Source organism: Microtus pennsylvanicus, chromosome 13 (genome assembly GCF_037038515.1).
Source record: "Microtus pennsylvanicus isolate mMicPen1 chromosome 13, mMicPen1.hap1, whole genome shotgun sequence".
NCBI lineage: Eukaryota > Metazoa > Chordata > Mammalia > Rodentia > Cricetidae > Microtus > Microtus pennsylvanicus.
The window spans coordinates 39,149,782-39,170,358 of record NC_134591.1 but is presented as its reverse complement, the minus strand read 5'-3'; the positions used below and the strand labels follow the sequence as shown (position 1 = coordinate 39,170,358).

The 20,577-nt window shown below is 42.0% G+C and overlaps 2 protein-coding genes across 18 annotated transcripts in view; one reads left to right on the top strand and one right to left on the bottom strand.

Moving 5' to 3' along the window:
- The window catches only part of Mier1 (MIER1 transcriptional regulator), a 50,958-nt gene extending 49,231 nt beyond the window's left edge, over window positions 1-1,727 (bottom strand). For 4 of the 15 annotated variants that reach the window (XM_075945375.1, XM_075945358.1, XM_075945364.1 and 1 more), the window contains exons 1-2: window positions 1,595-1,721; window positions 506-606 (exon numbers count right to left, since the gene is read on the bottom strand). In XM_075945375.1, coding sequence (XP_075801490.1) covers window positions 506-606; window positions 1,595-1,655 — 162 coding nt within the window. In that variant the 5' untranslated portion in view covers window positions 1,656-1,721. Of the gene's footprint in view, window positions 1-505; window positions 607-1,034; window positions 1,171-1,295; window positions 1,456-1,594 lie in introns of those variants that run through there. The other 11 variants (XM_075945359.1, XM_075945369.1, XM_075945362.1 and 8 more) reach the window with 9 other exon arrangements.
- Window positions 1,664-20,577, top strand: part of Dnai4 (dynein axonemal intermediate chain 4) — a 70,463-nt gene continuing 51,549 nt past the window's right edge. Inside the window, exons 1-2 of one of the 3 annotated variants that reach the window (XM_075945354.1) lie at window positions 1,664-2,001; window positions 17,760-17,937. In XM_075945354.1, coding sequence (XP_075801469.1) covers window positions 1,955-2,001; window positions 17,760-17,937 — 225 coding nt within the window. In that variant the 5' untranslated portion in view covers window positions 1,664-1,954. The remainder of the gene's footprint in view (window positions 2,002-17,759; window positions 17,938-20,577) is intronic. The other 2 variants (XR_012907432.1, XM_075945356.1) reach the window with 2 other exon arrangements.

Below are 20,577 nucleotides of genomic sequence, written 5' to 3'. Positions count from 1 at the left end.
TCCCAAAACTTTTATCTAGGAATGATAGCCTCCACAGTACATGTGATGATAGGCTACCTGCAAGCAAAACTTGTCTCGAGTGACATCTGAGACAGATTGGATCTCTCTTGACTTTAGTAGGCAGAATGCAGGTTGCCGAGCACAGCAGCACAGTACATCTGGAAGCTCCACAACTATGCAACTGCAATTATCTTTTCGTCAGTTCTCTTATGAATGCCATCCTAAAATGCATTAAAAAAAAATTGGCTCTTCAAATAACAGATTCGGTTCCTTTCATAATTTCTCCCTACAGTTTCATTCAGAGGCCCCATTTTATCTTTATGTTGCAAACTTGTGTTTATAATTCTTAATGCTGCTGATGTTTGTTTTATCTCACCCCAAAGTCTTGAAAGGGTTGGTCATTAGCAGTCCTACAACACCAGAACAGACAGTAATCATAATGTTCCTATGACATGAGGGAGTTCCCTTTTGCCCTCCCTTCGTCTCCAATTGTGCCCCTGCCTACCAGCATCACATCCGTCTTGTCTGCATTGAACCTCAACCAGTTGGTTCTTAACCACGTCCGAAACTCAGCCAGGCACTGGGAGAATCGAGCCACCACACCATCTGGATTAAAGGAAAGAAAGCCTCAGTTGGGACGAGAGAGGAACAGTGTTGCCACAAGCTCACCCCGTCTCACATTTTCAAAAGGATGCCTGATAACCAGGTCAACCTGGTTTCACCAAAAAGGAAAAATTGAGTCCGGCAATTTGTAAGCAATGCTAAAGATCTAAAAGGAGACCAATAATTAGGTTTCCAATTTCGGGTCATCTCAGTTAAGCGGACTCAGAAGCCTAGCCAGTCTTAAAATTGCATAAAATCTTCTGCAAAATTACAAACATTGAGGAGATTTAATCTAAGAAAACTGAAGCCCGGGAATGAGGGAGTGACTTGCCCAAGGTCACACAGCGAGCAAGGACCAGAGATGGGCGTCAGGCCAGGAGCCTCTACATCACAAACTAGAAGAATAAGGCCACTCGCGGATAGACAGGCACCATGGGCGGCTCGTTCCCTGCAATGCCGTCTCCGAGTCTCTCGCCCACTGGATCCCTCCGACAATGGCAGGCTGACCCAGGTCGAGCCCACCACCTCAGGGGATGCTCTGCCAGAGAGCCCTCAACTGGCTGGGACAGCTGGGGAAAATCAGAGGCACAGAGGTGGAGCCACGGGGGAGTGGCTAGGAAGCCACACCCCTGCCGCGGAGCGAGGGCCGACCGAAAAGGGCGGAAGCTGGCCTGCCCGCCCCGCGAACTCACTCCGCAGCGTAGATGCGTGCCTCGGAAGCAGCGAAGATATGCGCCGCCGCCACCGCGAGGGCCGAAAGACCGGGCGGGGGAGGGGCGGCAGCTGCGCGTGCGCACCGGGCGGCAGTGCCTCCGAGCTGCCAGCCCGCCCCGCAGACACTCAGGCAGCCCCGCCCCGGAAGTCAGGGGTCTTCCGGGCGGCACTCTGCCGTGGGGGATGGGAAAGCGGAGGAAAGGGGACTGCGGGCGCCTCTGGAGCTTCGGTTCCCGGTGGAAGGATGGGGAGGATGGTTTGTGGAGGCTGCACTTACAGCCACCGCCGCTGCCGCCGCCTCCGCTGCTGCCGCCGCCGCCTGGAGACGCCCCATCCATCCGCCTGCAGCCGGGAGACTCACAGCCTGGGAGGGGCCTAGGGCCTGGGCCGCCCGCCTCCTCCGAGTCGTCGCCCGAGCTTCCTCCAGCTCCACCAACCCTCTGCCCTTCCCTCCGCCTCCGCCCTCCTCCTCCACCTCGAGCGGCCAGCCAACCGCGCGGCCGCTTCTTAAGCCCGTCTCCTCGGTCGCCATGACGCCCGGCAAACATTCCCAAGCCGCTGATGCGGGCGGTTGGGGTCCGGGCACAGCAGAACCGCTAGGGAAGGGGCGCCGAGCCCTAGTCTGCGGGTCGCCACCATGTTCGGCTCTCCGACGACCACCCGCAAGCAGGCCAGCTTTGCCGCGTAAGTTCCGCACTAGATCCGTGGTCCATTCTTCTAGATCCCGGAGGCTGCCCTTCGGTTTGGAGAGGGGTTCCCAACGCATTCGATCTCGCGGAGCCCCCAGGCGGCTCCGGCTCCTTTGGCCTCGTTCGGTCTTTATAGAAGCTCCTTTGCGGTGCTCGGCCCCTGCCTCCTTTGCTTCCAAGTGTTTTTGCTTGTAGTCTTTCCTTTGGTCTTTCAACTTCAAGCCTTCTTGCTGTGCTCGTGCTCCTTGGTTTCTCTGAGCAACCAAAGCTAATTTTAATATGTTTGCCAGCCGAGGATTTTTTTTTTCATCTCCTGTCAGCTTGTCTTAAGACTCTTAACCACTTACAACATTCCGCTAAGCCAGAAGAAAAGCACAGAGGCGGACTCCTGTGACGTAGAGCTTGAAAGTGCTTCCTCGAAGGTCCACTAAAATGTTCCCCAATTCATGGTCGCACATTTCAGTTATTGGGTCATCTTCTCAAAGCAGCCACATCTTTTCTTCAGTGCTCTGCCCGGTCAGTCGTTTGTTGTTTGAACTCACTGAGAGTTCCTGGGAGAGAACCTTATGTTCGCCCTGATTGTAGTACTCCGCCTTTATGCCATCATCCCCTTCACTAAAATGCTTTTCGATAGTCCGCGACAGTCAGTTTACACTTTGTGATTAACTGACCATCACCAGCTCTGATCTAAGTGACCACTTACTGAGTTTGAAATGCTTCAGTTAGCTGCCGGGACACCACTGATTCCCTACTCTTCGTTAGGTTCGTGGCTAGGTTTCTGCTTTTATCTTTATGTCTGTGTGTCTGTTCTTGTCCATATTTAGAGATATGGGCTCACTGTGTAGCCCTGGCTAGCAGGGAACTGGACTGAAAAGGGCTGGGATTAAAGGCTTATGGTTTACCAATCTACCCATCTGTCCCTTACCTAAATATATGTTGTGGGATCAGGTTGTTGCCCTGTGCCTTTCAAAGTCATGTGTACTCGCGACTCACAAGTTTTCGTCTCCCTTCAAGATCTCTCTCAAGAAACTGACAAATGAAGCAGCTACACCTAGAAAGGAACCGACTGCTCAAAATTCCTCTTCCATGTTGCATTTCATTCCCCTTTGTTTCCAGGATACAGTCATTCCCGTTTGAGTGAAGTACAGCCCTTGTAGTTCCGCATGCTGCTGTGGGATGAGGGCCATTTTACTTTTTGAAGTAGCTGTGCTATCTAAACCTAACACTTTCGTCCACATCATTTCTATGTTGGAATAGCTGACGGCCAACAGCCTACGTGTGATAGTTTGTACATCCGCTTAGAACTTCCCCAACTCTTCCCTTGCCCTCTGCATAAGTGCTCCCGTTCTTCCAAGCCCCCACGGGATCTGGCTTTGGATTCTGCCAGTCCAGTATTACAGTAACACCCCCGATCCCCACACACACCACGAACATTTCATTCCCATGTCTGGCCCTGGGAATTAGCTGTCCTTTGAAAGTTTATGTGAGATAATCTCAGGATTCACTCGTTTCTGTCAGATGTCTCCATAGTAAAATAATACTTTATTTCCCAGGATCAACCTCTCCCTTACTGTGTTTCATAAAAAGTTTATCCCCATAAATAAAGATTTTTATTTTTGTGTGCTGCTGTAGACTTTTATTACCTAGAATGAAGACTGTCTTTAACACACATTTGTTAACTGAGTAAAGGCATACACTACTGGGTTTTCTTGCCCAGTTTCTTTTTTGGCTTTAAAGAAATGTTAAAGTGAAATTAAGTTATGTAACTTAAAATGATATAACACTTGTTAATTCAAAACAAACATAAGAACATCCATGACTTTTCATTTCAAAGGGGATAAGAAATGGTTTATTCTGGATCTTAATGTTGGGAGCTATGAACCCCCCAGATCTGGTAACATGGAATTCTGTAAGGATAGGTGTCTGCTAAGAAGAGGATTTTCCAGGTGTTTTAAGAACATTACTTTCCATCCACTTGTTGGGCTTACGGAGGTCAAATGGAAGTGAGCTGGCTCCCAGAAGGTTTTATCCTTTAAGCTGAAGTCTGCTTATTCTTCAGTAACCAGGCAATTGTCATTTACGTTCTCTGACCTCCAGTTGGCTCCAGGGTCCGTTCTCTTCAACTGTGATCTCTTTCTCTGCATTTCCAGTTTTCAGGGTACTTGTTAGCCCTGTGATCTCCATTGTCTGATGGAACTGAAAAGGAAGGGTAGTTTCAGTCTTTCTGTGAGATGAGAAGTTATGACTTTCAAGGTCTTTACATGTTGGAGTGGAAACCGGAAGTAAGTCTATTTGTTCTTTAATTCTTGTCTTCATTGTGGTGTGGAAACCACCAAAGGTTCTACAACCAGTGTCTCACTGCAGAAAGTGCTAAAAAGTTGGGGCGGGTAGCCCAATTGGTGAAGTACTTGCTTAGTGTGTGTGAGGTCCTGGCCTTGGTCCCCAGCACCACATAAACCAGGCATAATGATGCTCACTAGTAATTCCAGCACTTGGGAGCTATACGCAGGAAGCTTTGAGGGTCATCCTCATCTTTATGGGGAGTTTGAGGCCAGCTTGGACTGGAGATTTTGGCTTCTTTTTAATGTTACAAATTTTTTTTAATTTTTGAAATTTTTAATTATAGTTTTTTTTTAAAAAAAGTCATACTTGCTAGGCATTGTGGCATATACCTTTAATCCCAGCATTTGAGAGCTAAATGGATCTTTGAAAATTCAACTCCTGCCTTGTCCAGAATAGCCAGAGCTACATTATGAGTCCCTCCCTGCCTCAAAAAAAAAAAAAAGGAAGAGGAAAAAAATTAAGTAAAATCATAAATTTGGTGTGATTTCTTAATTTTCTTACCCTGAACCTCACTGGTCACTTGAATCTGTGGGTGCTTTCCTAAAATGGCATCTCTGTGCACATCTGTCACTTAGCATTGCTGCCTTTACTTTCCCCTTGAAATCCACATTACTCTGCATTCTTCCAACTACTGGCAGATAGCTCCAGCAGGCAGCTGTCACCTGTAATACCTCAACATGTCCACAGCAGCTCATTACTATGCTTCAGAAGTAAAAACTATATGTCCAAGAGTGGTGTTGCTGGTCTTGAGGTAAACTGATACCCAATTTTCTGAGAAACTGCCATACTGATTTCCAAAGTGGCTGTACAAGTTTGCACTCCCACCAGCAGTGGAGGAGTGGTCCCCTTATTCTGTATCCTCTCCAGCATAAGTTGTCATCAGTGTTTTTGATTTTGATCATTCTGATAGGTGTAAGATGGAATTTCAGAGTTGATTTGATTTGCATTTCTCCCATGACTAAGGATGTTGAACATTTTCTTAAGTGTTTTTTGGTCATTTGATATTATTCCTCTGTTGAGAAATCTCTGTTTAGCTTTCCACCTCATTTTTTTATCGGATTATTTGGTATTTTGATGTATAGTTTCTTGAGTCCTTTGTGTAATATGGAGGTCAGTCCCTCTGACAGATGTGGAGTTTGGGAAGATTTTTTATTTTTACATTTTTTTATATTGCACACACGTGTTTAATTTACCTGCACCCCAGCAGGTAAAACAGGCATTTCCCAACCCTCTTAACCACCTGGTCCCATTTAAGTGTCTGATCTGCTTATGAAAATAGTGATAGCCCCTGACCCAGGGAGGGCTGTGGAGGCCACGTCCACACCACGCCCCAGCACAAACTGGGCTGCTCCAGACAAAGAAGGACCTGCAAACCAGGCACTGCTTCCGTTTTTACTTAGAAAGAACATGTCCCGAGGGTCTCTGAATGCATTCACTTCCCTCATGGCATCTCGAGGCATCAAGAGTTCCAGTCTTCCCCAATCTTCAGATGGCCATTCTCTACCTCTGGGCCCTGTAGTCTTGTGTACACGTCCACACTATCATTTGATTTCTTCTTCAGCATGACCTCTTCTGCCCGCCTCTGGCTGAAGAACACCAGGGCCAAGGTAAGCATGCCATTGATTCCGACAATGTGCTTGCTCAGGTCCAGGTGGCTACAGAGCATGGATGTCAGAGCATGGCATGAGGCAGAGGTGAACCAACACTGTGCCAGCTCCAGAACCAACAAATTGCAGTTGGGATCTGCCAGAGCTCTACAGAGTAGGATGACCCCATTGTCCATCAGCCTGTTGAAATTCAGGGCCAGACTTGGCAGGCTTTGATTGTTCTTGAAAGATGACATCAAAAATTACAGCATGCTGAAGTCAAAGAACACTGCCTCAGCAACAGTCTTTGCAAAGGACACGTGCAATGGCCCGGAGCATTCCAGATATGCCTCCATCCTGCATCCTTCAAGTCGTTCTCTGCCAGGCTCAGGTGGGTCAGCATCTTCCTGTGCCTGAGAGAGAAGGTGATTTCTTCACAAGAGGCCTCAGTGAGGTTACAATTCTCCAGCATCAGTTCCCTGAGGTAACTCTGCAGCAGGTTCACCCCCAAAATATCTAAGAAGCTTGCTGTCAATAAGAGTCTTCAGGTACGTGTTCCTTTGAAGACTGCTGGTAAGCTGAATCCAGTCTCTAAAGGTGGCCTCACAGGGCTTCAACTGTAACCTTTGCACTTTACACTGGGGCTTCTTCAGGGCAGTGGTGACTCCTGTATGAACAGGGCCTCCAGGACGCTGTCAGTCACCGACAGCACTTCCAGGTCTTTATTTGTTTCAAACACGGAGCAGTTATCTTGTCACCAGCTGAAGACGATCATATTCTCTCAGCTGAGTGCCCTGGGAAGGATCTGCTGAGTCGGGCTGAAGCTCCTGGTGGAAGGCTCTCGACAGAGTCAGTTCTACTTTCTTCAAACCTCGACAGTGCCTAAGACAAAAAGCAGATAGCTGAAGGTCCTTCAGGCTCCTGAGTTTCAAAAAGACTTTCTGGTAGCTTTCCAGGGCACTGCAGACAAAGCTCTTCTCTGCAATTTTGGTCAGGCAGGGGAAGAGCTGAGAGCAGTCATAGCATCCATAGTCATTCAATGGGTTATCATGCTTATGGTCTTCAACTTGTTACCCAAGGCCAATCTGCACTGGAAGGACCTCATCACGATGCCAGCACACGCTTCATTTAAAAGACCAAATACGAAAAGCCCCATCTGAGTCTCGCAGCTTTCTCTGGCTCTCGACATTGTGATCAGATTCTGCATGTTCACTTGGCTCAGTGGGTGATAATATACAATTCTTTAGGGGAAAAGGAGAACATAAAACAGGGCACCAAAAAAATCCTGGAAGATAAATAAGTCAAACACATAATGGTCTCTTTGGTCTTCTAGCTTTCGAAGAATGTTCACTTTAGGGAAAGTGTCTATGGTGGCCTCATCCACCTTGACATGCTGAAAGTCTGTCTTATCAAACACTCTTCAGGTCCCATCCACCCTGGGCAGCCAGACGGCACACACCTTCCAATTGCTTTTGGTAATTACCACCGGAAAGTGTCTTACATGTGGTTGGGAACAGGGTAGCCAGGTACAAAACACACACAGATGTTGCATTTGGACAAGCCTTTGTGAGATTTACCATTTTCTGCATTAGTTTTCTTAGACAATGGCACACTATCCAGCACACCACAGGAACCCGATACACGGACAATAGAATGGTGTTTTTCATGGCAAAATCCACAACTTGATTCCCTATCATTTTGCCTCTGAAATACAACCTGAGATAGTTGAGTGTTTCAGTCCTCCTAAATCCAGTCATGGTGACATGGGAGGGACGCTTGACTAAGAGTTCAACTCCTTTCCAGGAGGTCGGTCTTACCATGGTCAGGAGTGTGGCTTCTGGAAGCATCCTTTTTGTTTAACATACAGCTCAGGAGAACAGACCCAGGCAACATCTGGTTCCAGTCTTCCACCAGATCAGCTGGTCTTGTGATGAGGGAAGATGTGAGCTCCTCAAAGCCGTCCAACAGGAGCAGAAGTTGATCTGTCTGGATAAAATCTTAGACAAGAGCCTGAGACCTAAGCCCTTGGCCCTCAGTCAGCTCTGAGAAGCTGCGCTCTCCCACCCAGTTCAGTTCCCGGCAGTGGAAACAAAGCAAACTTGAATTTGTGCGGTAGAACTCGTTGTGCGCCCACATCAGCATCGTCTTTCTGGCCAGCGTTGTTTGTCCGATATCAGGAATTCCATGGATGACCACTATCTTAGGTTGTGACTCCTGGGTAGAAAGAGACATGGCAAGATTGCCTTGTGGTTTCTCATATTGATGTGCTTCCAGGCCAGACGGTGCTGTCCCACACAGGGAGGCTCTTTCCCATCACGTGCTGTCTGTACTCCTGTGTTTTACCACAGTCTTCTTTTGTCAGACTCAGCGGTGTTTTCCTTTGGTTCCAAGGTAGGAAGAATGTCCTTTAACTCTCTCAGTAGCAGGGAACAAATCCTTCTCTGGTTCATTTTCTATAGGAAATTTTCTATAGCACTTCCAGGCCAGTGCTCCAGGAAGGGACTCTACTAAGAAATGAACCCTCTCTGACCAATTGGCTCTGCTCAGCTGCTGCCAGGTGATGCTGAGAGTCCGGCAGGAGCTTCTTATCCATCAACAGCTTCTTGAAGATTTGTAGCTTCATCTTGCTTAAATAACTCATAGACACCATGACCCAATTATCACACAGGGAGGCAAGGGAGTGAGTGTGTGTCCAAATTTGTGTAGAAGTAAGATCGCTAGACTTGGAAGGGGTGTTGAGGCCTAGGCGGGATCTTTGATTTACCTCACTCATCCTCATGCATGGTGAACAGCACTTCTGTGTCAGTGATAAATACAACTGAGCAGGAGAGAACAAACAAGACCCCTGAAGTGGATCAGACTTCTAGGCTCCTTCTAGCAAAACACATCTTCCCCAGCAGACAGAACAAACCTTTCTTGGCTCCTTCCCAATCCCTTGCAGGCTCTGATCTTTTCCCATTCTATAGACTGTCATTTTGTCTTGTTGGCATATACCAAAGAATACACACTCACTCCACAAGGACATTTGCTCAGCTATGTTCACAGTAGCGTTATTGATAATATTCAGAGCCTAGAAACAATCTAGCTGCTCTCAACCGAAGGATGGATGCTCAGCGGTAAAAAATGACATCTTGAAATTTGCAGGCAAATGGGCAGTACTAGAAAAAGCCATCCTGAGTGAAGGAACCCAGACCCAGAAAGACAAAAATAGTATGTACTCACTCTTAAGTAATTAATAGACATAAAGCAAAGGACAACCAGCCTGCAGGCCACAACCCCAGAGAATCTAGGTAACAAAGAGGAACCTAAGACAGACAGACATGGGATTTCCTAGGAAGGGGGAAAAAAGACAAGAATTCCTGAGTAAATTGGGACCATGGAGGGCAAGGGGGAGGCTGAGAGGGTAGGGAGGAGGGTAAAAGGGAAATAGAGAAAAAGTATAGCACATCCAATCCAAACAATTAAAATGAGAAGGATTTAATAAAAAATAAAGAAGTTAAAAGTACTCACTCTAGTTCTGTGAAGTATATATCTTAACTCAGTTTCCAGATAGGGAAAAACTTGGTTCAATTGATAAGTACCTACAAGCTATGGGATTAGTTTGGCATTTTTCTAATACAGCTTCATATATGTGTCTTGGAGTTTTAGTAAGAATTGAATTACAAAATAATAGATCTAAAGTTTTTGAGTTTATAAGCGTCACTCAAGTTCTATCAACTCTGTCAGTCACTCTGAGAGTACCAAATTTGTATATGTGTTCATTTGTATTTATGGTGTGTACAAGAATACCTGAATTCTTCTCCAATAAATGTTTTTATTCTTTAAGAACTTGATGGAGTGTATTTTGATCACACTCACCTCACTCTTCTCCTTCCCAGTTCAGCCTCCCTGTTCCCCTCAACTTTATGTCTTTTTAGTTTTTAATTTAGTGACCTATTAAGTCTAATTTGTACTGTTCATACATTTCTGGATTTGGGGCCATCCACAAATTACAGTTGGTATAGGAGCCACATACTTAAAGAAAACCGACCCTCATGTATATACAAATGAAGCCAACTGCCCATAGCATCTCAGCTAGACTGTTGACTAGTTTGCTCTTTTGCAGGCAGCTATAGCTGCTCCAAGTTTATGAGTGCAGCAGTCCTGTGATGTCCAGAAGGCACAGTTTGGCTCCTCTCTCCCCTGTCTCTGGCTCTTACAGTCTTTCCACTTCCAATTGAGTCTCTGAGTCTTGGGGTTGCTATGTGATACAGATATCCAAGTTGTGGCTGAGCACCAGACAGTCACCTAATCTCTGCACTTGGACCAATTATGAACTTCTTAGTTAACTGCCATCCATTGCATGAAGAAACATCTCTGATGAGGTCTGAGAACATCACTGACCCTGGTTCAGGCCTGGTCCTCCCCATCACTTGCACTGTTTAAACATGAGTCCTGGTCCAACTATTAATGGAAGGCACGAGGAGGCAATCATAACAAAAACATGATAATGAAAGGACATATCCTTGTGGTAACTTCATTAAAGCTGAAGTTAGCATTATTCTCATCATTTAAGACTATCAAGCAGCTGGTGGTAGTAGCACAATCCTTTAATCCCAGCACTCAGGAGTCAGATGCAGATGAATCTCTGGGAGTTTGAGGCCAGCCTGATCTACAGTGCGTGTTCTAGGATAGCTAAGGCTACACAGACCCTGACTCAAAAAAAAAAAATAAGCGAAAGAAAGAAAAAGCAAGATAGACTATCAAGCAAAATATTGAATATCTTAAACATTTACTAAAATATTTATTCATAAAGGGATTTTAAAAAATACAGAAAGTGGGGCTGGAGAGATGACTCAGAAGTTAAGAGTGCATGTTACTCCTGCAGTGGACCTGGGCTCAGTTCCCAGCACCCACCTGGTGGCTCACAGCCATCCATCAGAAACTCTGATATGCTCTTGATCTTTCTTCTGATCTCTGTGAGTAGAAGGCACACATGAGGTACACATATATACGTGGAGCCCAACACTCATAAAATAAATCTGAGCAAGAGATAGAGCACTTCAAAAGATGGGCCTGTGAGAAGACTTGGAGGGTAAAGAAAGAGGCGTGCTGCTAGCCTGATGGGCTGAGTTCACTCCCGGGGACCCTACGTGATGGGAAGAGAACCAGCTGTGGTAAGTTGTGCCCTGATCTCTGCAGGCATGCCATGGTGTGCATATACACACACAATAATTTCTTAATGAGGGAAATTGTCGCTTATTTGAGATACTCATTTGTTAATGCACCCGAAGGTGAGTATCACCCTGTTTTCCTGAGGTCCATGTGGATGTATGCCCAGAAGTTTGATATGAGAAGTACAGATTTAATTCCTAAAGCATGAAGTACCTGGTAGTCTTTTTCTCCAAGCAGAGTGGAATCTTAGATCTTTCCATTGATAAAGTCATCTGCTTTTCTTCATGTTAGGAAAGATTCTATAGCCATTTAAATTTTTTTTTTAGTTACCATATTTCCAAATCTCCTTTAACAGCATGTTATCCTTTTATAGGAATAGTTCATATAGTTTTTACTTAATTTTTTATAGGACATAAGTACTTACTTTATAATGAAAAAATGGATGTTTTCTAAAATGGATAGATCTTGGATGAGACCCAAAGCTTTGGTTAATTTGAAGAATTAGTGTCGTTCGTTTACTTAGTAGACAATTTTATAAATAGATTAAAATGTTGGTTCATTGAATTGAATTCCATGATCACTATGTAATTTAGCAGGACTCCCTCAAGAGGGGATGATTCTTTTAAAAAGAATTATACTTACTGTTAAGGCAATGCTTATACAGCAAGTGAAAGCCTTACCCAATGGGAAAACAAAAATCTAATCACAAATTTTAAATGTCTCTTTTAGTAAAAGGAAAATAAAAATTATTTCTGTTCTAAATCAGATTTTTTTCTGAGATCATGACTAAGACAGTGCTTAAACTCTTAATGTAACAAAACCAAGCATGTGGTTATTTCATATCCTTTAACCATAACAGCTTAGTTATAAGTGTGTTCATTTTCTATGAACCTTTCTGTAACCCACCAGTGTTCTGGGGCTGTCCGTTTGCATTTTGAAATACCATCACTCTAAGACAAAATCACCACTCAGTACTTTCTCACAAGAAAGCCTTTTCCTGTGTCTTTAGCCTTAATCAAAAATTAAGGCTAAATTAAGGCTACCGACTTACTTGATTTCTCTGTCTTATTTCCTTTAAGGTAAATGTATTTAATGCGACAAGGGGGCTTGACACAGATTCAGTTCGGGACTGCCAACACATGATTCTTGTGCCAACAATTTAGCCCATTTTTTTTAGAGGTTTAAATCCTGTTATAACAGATACTTAGAAACTTTTTGTTTAAAATTGTTTACTTTTTATTGGTCTCATAAGACAACCAGAACAAGTTAAGTTTGAGGCATCTTTCCTTACTTTCCAGCTAGCTGCATGCCTGTTACTTAGGGAGAGCTGAAAGCAGAGGGAGAGAGAAGCCATCCGCCTGTGCTTTGATAGCAAGTCTCAAGTCTTTTTTGAGACTATTATCCCTTGGAAAAGCTGGGAAACCAAACTTGACAGGAAAATCAGGAAGTCCCAACTAGGGCTGTTCAATTTTACCCCTTAGCATAACCATCTTGGTTAAATCTCCTTTTTTGATCCTTGCCTTTACTCTAACTCTGGTCATGCCATAAGCAGAAAGGCATTTGAGATTTTTTGGCAGCTATAATTTATTTAAAAAATTAGAAACTAATTTGCCATCAAGTAAATGATGAGGACAATAAGCACACATGGGTAGCACATACATAATCATACATAAAGATGGATTTGAGAACCAGATCTTACGGCTTTCATTTAGATCAGCAGTTCTCAACCTGTGGGCTGTGACTTCTTTGAGGGTTGAACAGTCCTCTCACAGGGGTCACAATTCAGATATCCTGCATATCCTATATTTACATTATGATTCATAACAGCAGATTACAGTTATGAAGTAACAATGAAAATAATTTTATGGTTGGGGGTCACCACAACATGAGGAACTGTATTCGAGTCACAGTATTAGGAAGGCTGAGACCTGCTGATTTGGATAATCATTTGTAATTCTTAGGGGCCTGGTGATTACCCTTGACTATGTCTCCCATAGTATTGACTACTAATTTCAAATCTGTACTTCTAAGAAGTGTGATTCCTAGTGTAAAGATGACAGCTAGGTTCTTCCAAACAAGAGTGTGGCCTAGTTATCGATAGAGTTTTAAAGCAGGTGCCAGCACCTTGTTTATCAGAGGACTTAAGTGGTCAGGGATTTAGCTCAGTAGCAAGTCCAAGGCACTGGGTTCTGTCCTCAGGTTATCGGTGGGCAAAGGGGGTACTTTTTCTCCCTTTAGCTCAAATTTCACAGAAAACCTTGAAAAAAATGTACATTGTGGATGTCACTGTTTGTTGCAACTATATCTCTAATTCACTATGAGAATTAGAGATTTAAAGATGTAAATTCATTTAATGTGTATAACAGTTTTCAAAAACTTTATCATTTGTATATTGAAAATATTTCTGAAGAATTAATTCATAGCATTTACCTAATAAAAAGGCTTTAAGATACATCACTTAGGTACCCAAAGTATGTTTTACTATATAGTGATTTTGTGTCCTATTGTTTTTTACATTACCCACGATTATTACACAAATCAAATCCTTTCTCCTTTAGAACCTGTTTTGGAAAGAAATCTACTGAAGTCTGTATCTTAACATTAAAATATGTAGCTTAATGAAACTTATCTTAAGACTCCAATGAATACTGTTTAAAATAAACAAAGGATTTTAAAGGTTTTTGAATCACTTAATAGACCCCAAAATACCATCTTAATAGATTTTAAGAAGTTCAGAGAACCCATGTTTATAAAGCATTGTGTTTTTATCCAGCTTTTTTGGTATATTACCAAAACACATTTACAAGTATACACATGTGGATTTTAATTGAACATGCTAAAAAAAATTCAGTGTGTATAAAATGAATGAAAATTTGAAGTGGCCACAGGTTTTGTTACTTCTTTGGGACATAAACATGTTGAACAGTAGGAAACTGTTGTCTCATAAAACTGAACAGTTAAAAATTTTTGATTTTGATATTTTGAGACAGGGTCACATGTAGTCCAGGCTAATCTTGAACCCAGCTAACTATTCCTCCTATTCCTCCTGCCTCCACTTCCCAGGTTCTGGTCAACCAGTGGGTATTACAAAGATGTATATTAAAAAGTCTTGGAGTCAGTAATTTGAGAGAATATATTATTGTAATTCAGGTTGTCTCTATGCAGTAGGAGAGTGTGGAGCATGTAAAAGGAATAAAGAAGTGGACAGGATTGGGAAAGGAACTTAGTGGTAGGGCATTTGGTAGGGCGTGAGGCTCTGCTTTCAGACCCTAGTACTACAAAAAGTCTAACCTATCAATATTTTATGAAATCAGGCTTTAAAATGAAAAAAGGCTATAGTAGGCAGAGGACATCATAGTTAAAGGAAAAGATTTTAAGTATAGAAGAAACCACAACAGAGTTATGTTAATGGCAGAATAAGATAGAGGAGTCTTAAGAATTACTGAAAAACAGTGCTAGATTCTAGAATATGGATAAAATTTAGTTTTAGATGGAATGGCAACAACTTTTCAAACATTTATTTTGTGCTCATGTGTGTGCATGTATGTGTGTGTGCTTGTGGTCAAAAGAAAAATTCAGTTTCTGTCTCATATCGGAAGAGCCACCTGGTATGAGACAGAAGAAAACCAAAAATCTAGGAACTGTTGTTGTCAATACTCTCTTATCTTCCCCCCTCCAATTTCTACTTCTCCCAATACCTATTTTTCATATCTTCAGTACCTTTCTTAAGATGAGGAAATATCAAACATTTTAACTTTCCATTTTAATATTAATAATATTTAAATTCTCCACAGTGAACAATAAATTTTCCTACAGTAATCTGTGAAGTATCCAGAAAGAAGATTGGGTCCTACAACAACGATTCTCCCTGGTTCCTTGGATGTCATTGACCTGATAAACACCACTCAAAGATTGGTTTTGGGTTACAAACTGCTCAGGATGATTCCAACTTGGCCAGCTGAGATGGTGCACCTTCTTACAGCACTCTGGCTAAAACTTCAAATAAGAACTTTAAAAAAACCTACCAACTACTCAGAGACTGACTACAGTTGTTACAGACAGTACTCTTGAGACTTACATTCATTTTAGCTTTCACAGGATCCCATAGAAATGCCATCGTACCCTGACAGCTGGAAGTAATTCTGCAAAACAATGTCCCTCTCCCAACAGATTTTGTCTTCTTAGGGTTATGAATAACTGTCATTTGTTAGGGGTTAGTATAGGGTTGGAGGTTGAATATGAAGTTTAGGCTCAGAAATGTCTTTTTGGAAAAGAAAAATAGAGGAATGGATGGGATGGGATATAGGTAGATTAATGACCTACTTGTGAATTATTGTAGACAAAATACATTGGTATAGATTCTTTTATATTGATACCTATGTAAAATTATCTTTTTATTATAATTTTCTGTCTAAGCCAATTTGTATATTGATACAAATTCAAATTGTATTTGTTATATTGTGTATGCTCCTATTTCTCTTTACAGTATTTGTACACAAATGTAAAGTGATTTATTTTGTCGTGCTGATGGGGTTGAAGACTAGAGAGTCACAGCTACTTTCCTCTCATAACTTAGATAAGACATTTTTTAAGTACCAGACTTAGATTCCTCAGGATAGGACATCTATTGAAATAACCTCTCTTATTTGCTAATTTCCATAGACTGGACATTTAGCATGTGTTTCTTGCTTGATGTTGTTCATGTTGGTTGTAATTCTATTTTTGTGTAAGTTTTTACCTTTTCTTCCTCCTGGACAATACATAATATTTGTTATTATTGTATATACTTTTTATTAGGTTTAAAACCCTCTTATTTAGACAAAAGGGGGAATTGTTGTGGGCACCCACTCAGCCAATTAACTTTTGGAGGACTCTGGCTCTTTGGGCATGGTCTGAGGTCTTACTACATGTCTACTGATAAGATGCAAAAGAAAGCATGTTCAGTCTCTTGCTCTGGTTCTTGCTTAACATGAGGGGAGACCCAGGACATTGGAGAGACAACGCGGGATCAGGGATGGCATCTGCCCTTTTCTGTATTTGTAAGTTCATCTCTTTCCATTGCAGATGCTTAATAAATCAGTTTTGTTGACCTCAGTGTGATGACATAGTATGTTCCTGTGTATGTCAGAAGAGGAGAGCATTGGGTTTCCTTGAACTAGAGTTATAGGTAGTTATGAACTACCGTGTGGGTGCTAGGAACTGAGTTCTGGTCCTGCAAGAACAGTAAGTGCTTTTAGCCAATGAGCCGTCTCTCCAGCCTCCATCGAATGGCAGCTGTTGTGGAAAGGGAAAATGTGTAAGGATGAGTTCAGAGGCATCTACAGGAAACAAGAGAAGATTTTAAAGATAGTAGAGATGTTACAAAGCAGTTTTTATAGGACTTGTATTTTTATTACTGATTTGGGTGGTAAAGTTCTTTCTTTAGAAGGAAAAAAAGGCATCCAGGGTAGGGCACTTTAAATATTTATTTAATGCATATAATAAGCCAGTGTGCTAGGCACTGGGGATATGATGGAGAAGGTAAATTTCCCATGTTGAATATGCTTACGCTCTGTAGAAGAGTGCAAAATAACAGTCTAAAAACCATATAGTGTTAAGTGGTTATTAAAAGAAGTAAAGCAAGAAACCTACATCAATCACTGTCCAGTTTTGCTTTTTTAAATAAAAAAGACAAAATTGCTTCCTTTGAAAATGTATTTGCTTTTTAGAATCTAATTAAATGTCATAGAAATTTTCAATACAAAGAATTAGAATGGTAAAGTGTAGAGGTTGGGCCTAACTTGGGAATCTGTGAACTAAATCCAGTAGCATGATAATACAGTCCTTCCATAATTTAAATATTTTACTCTAATTTCCTAATTTAAAATTGTGTAATTTGTTCAAAAAGAAATGGAGGTACTTTTTCCCGGCTTTATTGCTCATGTCTAACTTTGCCTGCTTCCCTCCACTATACACCACTGTACACTGGCAAGCATTTATCATGTGGTAGGTACTTCCCAAGCTAAATTTGTGAAGTCCTCATAATGACCTGTGGGCCCTGTTTTATGAACAAGAAAACTAAGACCCAGACAAGAAGTCAGTATGGCTTTTGCATCTTTCTGTTTGAATCAAATCATCATATCTCATGCTTTCCTTTAAGCCTCTGCATCTTTATATAATTTTTAAAATGTATTTTCATATTTTGTTGTGTGTGAGTATGAATTGGCACATAAATGAGAGTGGCCATATGTGTGGGGGTCAGAGGACAGCTTTGGGGACTTGTCTCTCTCTTGTTTTGTCTCTAACTGTTCCTGCTGCACCACCTACTCTAGGTTAGATGGCAGGATTCTGAATGGCACTTCTGTCTCCGTATCTAGCTTTTTACATGGGCTTGGGGGATTGAACTCATGTCACCAGGCTTGTGCCACAGTCACCTTTACCCACAGAATCATCCTAATGGCCCGGTGTCTTTTTACATAAAGTGGTGTTAATTCTAACCCTGTAGAGTTGCTTCAGAAATGATTGTACATCTCAACTCCAGAAACGTGCTTACATAGACTAGTGTGTAGGTAGCAATTGCTGCATGATACTTGTTTAGCTTCTTTATACTTCTAAATAAAAGTATACTTTTGCTATAATTTGAATTTTCTTTTCAATTCTGGGTCTTCTGTCGTTTGTTTTCCTTGTACAGGAGTCCCAGCTCACAAACAAGGAAGTCTATTAGCTTTAGTAGCCCATCAAAAGCAAGTTCAGGGAAAGGCTATGCTGGCGCCACTCAAAGCAGAATTGTCATGTCGAGAACGATGGTTTCTGTTCCTGAGATAAAGTCGGTAGAAAAACTGAATATTTCTGGCACTAAGGCAGTACAGGTAACTTTCTTTTTTCCAAAGTATTTTTGTTATGTTTAATTATTTAATTTGTGTGTACACGCGAGTGAGCATGTATGTTCACATGTGTGAGCATGCGTGTACACCCTGGCACATGTGTGGAGGTCAGAAGACAACTTGGAAGAGCTGTTTCTCCCACTTTGTGGGTTCTTGAGATCAAACTCAGATCATCAAACTTAGCGGCAAGCACCCTTATTATCCCCAGAGACATCCTGCTGGCCCCACAGGTGACTTTTTTTTTTAAGAATTCTGAATGTTGTGGGCTTTTAAAAAGGTTTATTTATTTAAAGTTGTGTGTGTGGAGGTATGTACACATGAGTGTGGGTGCCTCCCAAAGAGGGTATCACATTTTCAGGAGCTAGAATTATGGGCAGTTGTGAGCTGCCTGATGTGGGTCCTGGGGACTAAACTCTGGAACAGTAGTACATGCTCTTAACCTCTCTGAACCAGCTGTCCAGCCCCTGAGTTTATTTCTAAATAACTCTGTAATCTCCTTCCTCTTGGCAGCAGTCAAGAGTTACAACTTGACTGGACTGTTGTTTTTCTCTCAAACACCAGTAAAATTGTCCTTGAGTTCCCAGTGTGTGCCAGGGTGAATGTGTGACGGTCAGAGGACAACCCAGAGCTGGCTCCCCTTGTCCAAAAAAAAAAATGTTGTGGCTCAGCTGCTCGGCATCTGCAGACGCTGGGAATGTATCAGAAGACACCTCTCTCTACACAAATGTTTACTGAAGCACATTCACTGAGCCCAAACCTGGAAGCAGTTCATCATATCTATTAAAAGTAAACTGATAAAATACTGTGTAATAGTTGTGTGCATTACTTTATAACCACAGGAAATGAACGAACAACTTTACATAGCTACACTTGGGAAAATAAAACATTGCTGGACAAAGGGTGCCAGCTATAATGTAATATATGACTGCAACATTTCAAAAATAAAGGGAGTTTCCTTAACTCACATGAGAAATACCAAGTGTTTTCAACAATCTGTAGAAATCAGACCTTTTGTTTCTGCTGATGGAATCACGTTGAAGCTCATCTTAAAAGTGAGCATGCACATCCTCTCTACCCAGAGTTCCAACAAAGATTCAAAAAGGTCAGCATATCATTTGCAATGATATTTATAGCAACACTGTTTGATGGCTTTTACTTGCTGCATGTATGTGTGCATATGTGAGCCAGGGCACACATAATGAAGGTCAGAGGACAGCTTGCAAGGGTCTGTTTTCCTCTTCTACCATGTGGATCCTCAGCGTCCACTCCAGAGCATCGGCATGACAAAGAGTACCTGTACCCACCATGCTCTTTCACTAGTCCAGCAGCACTATTGGAAAGCCAGAACAGCTGGGCAGTGGTGGCGCACACCTTTAATCTCAGCACTTGGGAGGCAGAAACAGGCAGAGCTCTTTGAGATCCAGACTGACTTAGTCTACAGAGGAGTGGGTTCCAGGACAATCAGGGCTACACAGAGAAAACCTGTCTCAAAGAAAGAAGAAAGAAAGGAAGGAAGGAAGGAAGGAAGGAAGGAAGGAAGGAAGGAAGGAAGGAAGGAAGGAAGGAAGGAAGGAAAGAAAGAAGAAAAGAAAGAAGCAAACTGGAAAATACACAAATACCCGTGATAGATAAATAAAACATGATACAGTCACACAGTGGAATACTATGTAATAATGGAATGAATGATCTGTGGCTGTAGTCAGTAATGCAAATGAATCTTACGTGCATAATAGTGAACAAGTATTAAAGATGATTTTTTATATGGCTTCATCTAAGTAAAGCTTACAGGCTAAGCTAGTATGTGATATCAAGGTAAGTAATTACTACTTTGTATGGAAGATACTAGTTCTTCTGAAAGAAACTTCTGGTAAATTTCTGCCCTAAGTCTGTTGAATTTTTGTATTGAATTCAACAGTGCTGTTTGGCTAGAGAATTCACTAGGTTGTAGGCTCCATGCATACTTTGTGTGAGTATATTTTATGGAAATAAAAATAAACTATTAAAGATACTTCACAGAGCTATGAACAGGAAGAAGGAAATGGATTGTGAATGTGAAGTCGTATGCATCTACAAACTCATCCATTTCCTTCTGATTTTCCAGTATAGTGGTCAAGGTGTTTTAAGCTAAAACATGCTTTTGCTTCAAATTTCATTGGTATCTATTGTAATTGTTCCCTTTTCATCTCTAATTTTGTTTGGGTTTCTCTTTTTGTTTTGATTAGTTTAGCTGAGGATTTGACAAATCTTGTTCATCTTTTCAAAGAACCAGTACTTTCTCTGTTTATTTTCGGGAGAACACCTGTCAGTTGGTGGAGACGGGGCATTGAAGTCACCCATGACTCTTGTACCAGAATTAATTGTGGCTTTGTATTGATTAGTTTTTGTTTTATGAAAGTGGGTGCCTGTAGGCAGAAGCCGCATGTTCGTTTCCAGCTACCCAGACCACAAAATAATCATTCAGAAACTTTATTATTTGCAATACTGTTTGGCCAATAGCTTAAGCATATTGCTAGCTAGCTCTTACATCTAGAATGAACCAATTTCCATTATTTTATATTTTACCACGAGGGTCATGGCCTAAGTGCAAGGTTCCAGCTGGCAACTCTCGTCTTTTCCCTCTGGCAG